Raw genomic sequence first — 7,665 nt, forward strand, 5'->3', positions numbered from 1 at the left:
TAAAATGATTGAAATAAACTTGAATAACATCGCCATGAAATACGACGGAAATCAATGGAGGCTGTCGAAATACTAGTAGATGTCACGCATGCAGATACGGTTCGCTGCGTTGACCAAGATTTACCAATCTTATTTCGTTTTGTTCCGATCCTCTTTTTCATAACACCTTGGAGATCGCGCGAAGTCAATGTGCCCAACTGCATTGGATTGATGGATAGATACCTTAGATGTGACCGTTAATCCGTAGTAGTGTCTAACGATTAGTGAGACCTAGATATATGTACAAGAAAACTGTTCAGAATTGTAAAAAAACACTGTCAGAAAACAATTCACATCAAATTTATTCTATAGCTGAGACTGGTACCCAGTCCTTCGCCTTCGAGCGGCTGCACAGAGCTTGAGAAGCCTAAGCGCTTTAGGGCAGGCAAACCATTCTATTTATGGTTGGGTTGCATTTAAAATCGGGACAACCATCTACTGCGGACTACGGCGATCAAGTGAAGTGTCTTAAAATCTGATCGGGTGACATTGAGGTAAGTCACGTAAATGTATTCAAATCATTGTGAAATAAGTTCATTTCACTTTATAATAATGATTTCAAACACCAACTAACTATTTCAGATTGAGAGATTTGTGGAAACAACGCGTGACCTTGACGGATTGAACCGTCACTCAAAGTCGTTTCCGTGACATCCAATGAAATGGGGGTTTTAAAGAACGATGATGGAGTGTATGTTGTTTAAAGTTCGCAACATTCCAGTATCCCAGTTCGCAACATTCCAGTATCCCAGATGCGTAGATCGATGCTCATGCTGTTGATCAGTGGATTGTCTGGTCCAGACTCGATTAATTATTTGCAGACCGCCGCCATATAGCTGGAATATTGCTGAGTGCGGCGTAAAACTAAACTCACTCACTCACTTCACCGCCCCTATATCCTACAGCAACGTCGAGCCAAGAGGGCGATCCCGCATGGTCAGCTTCATATATAATCCTATAGTGTGTCAGCGATACTCCGAATGTGTGTGTCTCTGCAATTTTATATGTGTGCCGAACGCAGGATTAATACAATTCATTTGGTTTCGTTAGGGCAGGGGGAGGGCACGAGTCGAGACGCGTCGTCACCTTTACTAATGACTAGTCGAGTTAACCGAACACGTTCATCTTGAGGCTATTGTACCGTCATCACTGGTCACATAACAGTACCACTGCAGTATGGCGGACTTCCGAGGTGATCTAGTGACGGAGGGGGACATGCAAGAGGCGAGACGGGTCGTCACAAGTCACCCGTTATGTGTGAGGACCCCACTGCTGCAGCTGGTACACGACATGTTCCCGCAGCTGGCCGGACGCAACCTGAAGCTGTACCTCAAGTTGGAGAACATGCAGACAACAGGTAATACCGCAACCGTTTCATTTTCATGGCGACGGGGACAAGCGTTTGTTTTGAAATCAGCATTTTTATGGCTTACAGCTCATTCATTATTTGCACGAAAAGGCGTTCCTTTACTTATTATCAATCAAATATATAAGTGAAAATAACAAACCTATTATTTGGATACTAGAGTGTTTTGTTCATATGACACGAGGCATATGTATCTAACAATGCGCAGGGCCTTTCAATTATTCTTTTGGACGCAATCAGGCGCAATTTGATCTATTGAGTGGTATATAATGCGCACATTATTTTAATTTTGTATTATCATAAACCATATTGACTTGAATATAGAACTTTGATTGGAACGAACCACATTTAGCGCTCTTTCCGTTTCGTTCCATGCAGTGTGTAGAATCTTTCCTCTGACTGTTTTAGAATATTCAGTTTTGAGTAGTTATCCCAAATAATTTGCTCACAAAGCAGCTGCAGCGAAGTAACAAGAGATCAACTGGCGAATGGCAAATGTAATTTGCACTTCACGCAATCAGGGTCGATGTGGTAGTGTAGTGGTTAAAACGTTCACTCGTCACACTGAAGACCCGAGTTCGATTCCACACAGGGAATAATGCTAACAAATACGTATCAAGACAACTCTAAGATTCGACGGTTCCTTACACAGCTAAGTGATGAAATGCCATTAGCGTTTTACAGTATTTGATTGTCAACTGAAGGGACTGATACTCAAATTAGTGCTTTCATTGCACCATTGTTAGAATCTTCATACAGCGGCATAAAACAATATTCACTAAGATACTCAATTGAAGTCCATTTCTGGTGTCCCCCGCCGTGATATTGCTGGAATATTGCTAAAGGCGGCGTAGAACTAAACTCACTCACTCACGCAATCGAATTCCTTTATTAACATCATCATTATGCCCACCTAGGTTCCTTCAAGATCCGCGGGGTTGTGAACCAGATGAAGCACCTTGAGGCTCAACTGGCGTCCGACAAGATCCCCATCACCATGTCAGCTGGTAACTATGGGAAGGCGTTTGCGACATATTTACACCAGCAAGGCATCCCTGGGAAATGCATGATTCCCGATACGGCGCCGCAAAGCAGAGTACATCTTATACAGGTAGTTTGTATAATCTCTGTCTGGCTGAGCATATTGTCAGCGTTAATACACCTGAATGTAGTAGGGTGGTGCACTTAATGCTCGTGACTAACGGGATCGGGTGGTCAGGCTCGCTGACTTGGTCGTCCCATATTATTGTTGGCCAATTACAAACCTTTTAAGACAAATGGTCAGGCCCCGATTTCTCGAAACAAACTTAAGTATGAGTTTTGACTTAAGTTAGAGTTTTTACTCAAATTTGAGAAGACGCAGGGAAATGAATTTCCCAGAATGAACTGAAATCGATATCAAACCCAAACATAGTAGACAATTTGAGTTTGGTAGATAGATTACTTAAGTTGTTTGATCTTTTTTTATTTTAAAAATGCAGTTGAGTTAAAATTCAGCTGTTTCAAATTGTCAATCTCAGTTTGAAATTTGAGTAAAAACTTAAGTTTGTTTCAAGAAATCGGGGCCAGGACGCCTATCACCGGACTGTCTGGTTCAGACTTATTGTTTAAAGACTGACGTCATGTAGCTGTAAAATTGCTTGGTACTGTGCAAATGAAACGCAATGTGATTTGTTAGTTTGGTATTTGGTTTGTTGGTATTTTTTTTTACATGTAGAAAGTGACAGGTTTAGTATACTCCCAAACGGAAGAGAAGCTTTCACTGCATCACACCCCAGCCCACCAATGATATGTCTTGACACCTGTCTCCCTACACGCCAGACAGACATCGGTTGTCACTGTATTGAGTAGACTCGAGGTACACATACCACCTACCTCATTCTGTGTTATCCAAGATCTTCTTTCACAGAGACTTGGCGTATCGGTGGAGCAGATGCCAACAGCCGAACTACAGACTGCCGTGGACAATTACACCAAAGACGGCAGCCATGTTTACTGTCATCCCTTCGACGACATCCACCTCATCGCCGGATACGCCAGGTATGCCAGAGAAGACCTATATGCTCTAGGACACTTTCCTGCTCAGTCAAACTGGAGAGCTGAGAAGATCCGGGTTAGAATTGATCTTCAGTAACCCATGCTTATCATTAGCGGCGACGAACGGGATCGGGTGGCCAGGCTCGCTGACTTGGTTGACACATGTCATCGTATCCCAGTTGCGTAGATCGATGCCCAAGCAGTTGATCACTGAAGTGTCTGGTCCTGACTCCATTATTTACGGACCGCCGCCATATAGCTGAAATATTGCAGAGTGCGGCGTTAAACATCAAACCAACCAAACAAACAACCAGTCAAACTGGATCTGGACTAGCCCTGGCTTGAATCCATATTGTTTCCGGATTCGTGCACGTAAAAGTCACATGACAAAACACAACTTGGCGGCGGTTCAAACCATGTCTGACTATTCAAAAATGTTTTTATTGATTCTTGTCGGAAAATCAAAGTAGATACTCAGTTCCTGATCAGCATGTGACCAACCGTTCTCAATGGATTCTGTTGAATGCGCACGCGTGGGTCATACCAAACAGTTATCAGTAACTGGTGTGCCCGGTGAAGACTCGATATATATCAGTAGTTACAATGATATAGATACAATGATTCCCAGTGTGGCTTAAATCAACAGCCATTGTTTACTATTCAGATATCAGATAGCTACGCGATAAACCACAAAGGAAAACGAAGAACGAGACGTGGGGTATTTCAAGATAAATCATTGTTCTTTCTTGTTATCGTTTCTGGAGATTTAGAGAGGGTATTGGGTTTATGTTTATATATTTACAATTGCAGTGTTGCCATGGAGATACTGGAAGAGCTGCCTGACCCTGACATTGTTCTGGTTTGCTGCGGGGGTGGAGGGCTGGTGTCGGGAGTGTCTGCTGCCATCAAGAGACTCGGGCCGTCAGCCTGTAGAGTGTATGCTGTGGAGCCAGAAGGAGGTCAGAGTTGAATAACTATCAGCACTAAGGTAACAATTTGATCTTGTGAGTAGGGTCTGGCTGTATTATGTAGCAAACTGTACCACCGACCAAAGGTAGTATACGCCCATGTTTCATGATGTCTGAAATGTTTGTAGTAATCAGATATGTTTTCAGTGTCATCTTCCGGTACTTGTGGGTGAGGGACGCTTACAACAACACCTTTATAAAGTCTACACATTTCAAACATCGGACAAATATGAACCTGCTACCTCTTGAGTGGTGGTCCATTGCAATACCTCCCTTGCTTCGGAGTCACTTATGACAGATTTTCTCTGGGAGGTTTCTTTTGAAGTTATTTTCGCGTGAAGTTATACGATTCAATGTTTTCAAAGTGTAACATTTTTTCACCTTTACATAATCTTCGTGATGAAACCTGATTGTTTCTCAAAAAGTAATTTTACCGAAGATGTCCCAGCCACACAACATATCAATGGTCGATCGCTTTGTGTTAACAGTTAAAACCGACCAAACCCATTTGAGTAATATAAGAAATATCTACTAAAAGCACAAGTCCAATGTACGATTAAGACTAAATTATATGAAAAGCATGTGCTGAGTTGTCGTGAAAAGTGATGATACCATCACTGTAACATCAGCGCCTCGTTCCTCAAAGCGATCGTAGCACTAAGATGATCGTAACTCCCATACTTTAACATAGACCTACGACTGTCGTAGCGCTACGATAGCTTTGAGGAACAGGGCCCAGATTAGTGTATCCGACATACGATGGGCAGGTCTGTTGATCACTAAACAGGTGGTAGAAGCCTAAGTAGGGAATTGCATAGGACATTGTCTCTGTCACTGATGTGTTGTGGCCTTCACATGTCAACAATATGTGGCTTTTAATGTTGTGCCCTTGATCAAACAACCCTTGAGCAAGGGTCAAAGGAAGACGTCAGTTCAAGTCCGTTTCAGTTTCCTTTGTTGGATCGTATCTCGCAAATGCATTTCCTCAACTGTCCAGTAGTGTGTAATAATGGTCATTTCAAATTTCAGCTCCATGTATGTCTGAAAGTTTCAAGTTAGGCAAAGCAGTGAGCCACCCAGTGAACACAGTAGCCACGGGCCTCGGGCCACCGTTTGCAGGTAAGTGTTCATGATCATGTGGTATGATGGTACTGATAGTTCAAGTTTCGTTCTCTTCATTCTGCTTCGTTTCGGCATTACATCGAAGATGCCTTCAGTTGGAACTCAGTTCGAACATTTACCAGTAATGCGGAGTAAACAATTGCCTTAACCCACCTAAGTTTGAAATACGCGTAAAAAGAATTATAAAAAGCAATAGCAATTGTACTACCCATCAAAAGTTTAGACTCACTTAAAGCACTCACTATGTTATGTATATATATATGGTTACATCGAAGATGAATTTCTCCACTAACTTGGGGAAAACAAGCGCAAACCCTATGCAGATGAACTGCACGAGGATCATGCATCAAATTGCTGAAAAGCATGGGCAAATAACGTTCATCTGAACAGCTGCGTTTTGGTGTAAAGTTTGTTTAAGAAATCGCCAATTTTCATCATTTATTGAACTCACGACAATAATCTTTCCAACGTTACGAATATGTTCTACAATACATCAATTCATGTGTAAACAGTACCTTTAAACAGTGTGGCATATTTTGCAAAATCCCGTCTGGAACAGTTGACAGAAACTAGTGGCTACGTTTACACTAGTGAGTCTAAACTGTTGATGGGTAGTCTACTTAGATCGATCAGCCTGGGATACGATGACATGTGTCATCGAGTCTGACCACCCGATCCCGTTAGACGCATATTGCGGCAAGCTGAAGACCAATTCTAGCCCGGATCTTCACGGGTAGGGTAAAAATCAAGTATTATCCGAATGTCCCTAATATTATTTATAATCATATACCTACATTTCAGACTTCGAAATTGCGAAAAGTTTCTCGGTACTTCAATTATTTCCTCGTTATTTCAGTTATTTTCTTTTTTTTAAATACACTGGAACTAACAGAGGAAATATTTGTCGCTTGCAAATATAATCTAACACGTTTCTGTTTCCTTTTCAGGACAGTTGACGTATCGGCACTGCGCTGAGTTTGTAGAGCGTGTGTTACTTGTGTCCGATGCTGAGATAGTCCAGTGTATGGAGCTTCTGTACAACCGCGGACTCGTGGTGGAACCCTCCGGTGCTGCAGCGATGGCGGCGCTCCTCAACGGCCATGTCCCTGACGTTGACGGGAGGAAAGTCGTCGTCGTAATCACCGGCGGAAATGTCACACCTGGAGAAATGATCTCCCTGATAAATAAATCATGATAATATAATGTGGCTTTTTTATGTTTTTGCATATTTTGTTTAAAGATGAAGGAGCAAGAATTAGCTCTGAAACGTCGAGATAAAGAATCAGAAGAAGCTGGTTCAAACAACGTGTCATATTTAAAACTTTTGGAATAAAACAGCTCTGCGTTCTTTTGATTTAACCAAAGGAAACAAGCGAGTGTTCAGGCCGGTGTGAGCTAAGCAAGTCTGTCATACAGACCCCGAAGAAAATATATCCAAGAAAGCCCTCACAAGTCTAGAAAATGTGGCAAGTCTAGATTTCCACAGCTTTTGAAAATGAAGAAAGTATCAGGGCTCCTTTTCATTATATTTTTTTTTTTTTACTGTGAGCATTTTTTCTGTAAAATATGTTCATTTCAGAGACTAGTTGCTAGTCTAGAGCCAGGCTTACACCACCACATAAGGGCTACATTTTTTGTTTCTCATCGCCCGACTGACCCGTCGAATTTTATTGCCTAAAACGTACAGCCTCGTCATATAAAATGTTTATCTTTTAATCAGTCGCTGCCACAAGTCCAAAGAACGCGAGAAATTGTAATAAGAATTACAATATATGAGAATCAAGAACATTATTCAGATAATGTTGTCTTATTAAAAATTCCCCTGACCGACCGACCCATGTTTAGAATTGGGTGGCTACGTGAAACACATATAAAAAAGAAGACAAAGTCATCAATATCCCCCGCAACGGCAAAATACTCTTTATGAACATGTCTACTACTTATGATTCTGTGAAATGTTTTCGAGTTTTTATAGCAAAGTGGAAGGAGAGTATTGAAAAGTTTTTAAGATCTCCTCCAGAAAGGAGCACCACCACCAAATTCAGTTGAAGCCTAACCTGTTGCCATGGAAATGCAACAAGATGAGATCCTCATAGTCACAGCCTAAGTCACGTTTCCATGGAAACCACAAAA

The 7,665-nt window shown here is 41.8% G+C and overlaps 1 protein-coding gene across 1 annotated transcript; it reads left to right on the forward strand.

Moving 5' to 3' along the window:
- Positions 1 to 159: 159 nt before the first annotated feature.
- On the forward strand, positions 160 to 6,741 carry LOC124283452 (L-threonine dehydratase catabolic TdcB-like). Its single transcript, XM_046719516.1, has 7 exons — positions 160 to 533; positions 1,204 to 1,396; positions 2,323 to 2,516; positions 3,315 to 3,445; positions 4,253 to 4,401; positions 5,440 to 5,529; positions 6,480 to 6,741. The coding sequence occupies exons 2-7, from the start codon at positions 1,216 to 1,218 to the stop codon at positions 6,725 to 6,727; spliced, it is 993 nt and encodes a 330-aa protein (XP_046575472.1). The 5' UTR covers positions 160 to 533; positions 1,204 to 1,215; the 3' UTR covers positions 6,728 to 6,741.
- The last annotated feature ends 924 nt before the right edge of the window (positions 6,742 to 7,665 follow it).

This window comes from Haliotis rubra, unplaced genomic scaffold (genome assembly GCF_003918875.1).
Source record: "Haliotis rubra isolate DU_JTF1 unplaced genomic scaffold, ASM391887v1 Scf316, whole genome shotgun sequence".
In the NCBI taxonomy this organism is placed as follows: Eukaryota; Metazoa; Mollusca; class Gastropoda; order Lepetellida; family Haliotidae; genus Haliotis; species Haliotis rubra.

Bases quoted from the DNA above. Each gene is read 5' to 3' on its own strand.
- LOC124283452 (XM_046719516.1), top strand. From the start codon at position 1,216: ATGGCGGACTTCCGAGGTGATCTAGTGACGGAGGGGGACATGCAAGAG. The intron at 1,397-2,322 runs GTAATACCGCAA...ATGCCCACCTAG, and splicing joins GGAGAACATGCAGACAACAG to GTTCCTTCAAGATCCGCGGG. The intron at 3,446-4,252 runs GTATGCCAGAGA...TTACAATTGCAG, and splicing joins CTCATCGCCGGATACGCCAG to TGTTGCCATGGAGATACTGG.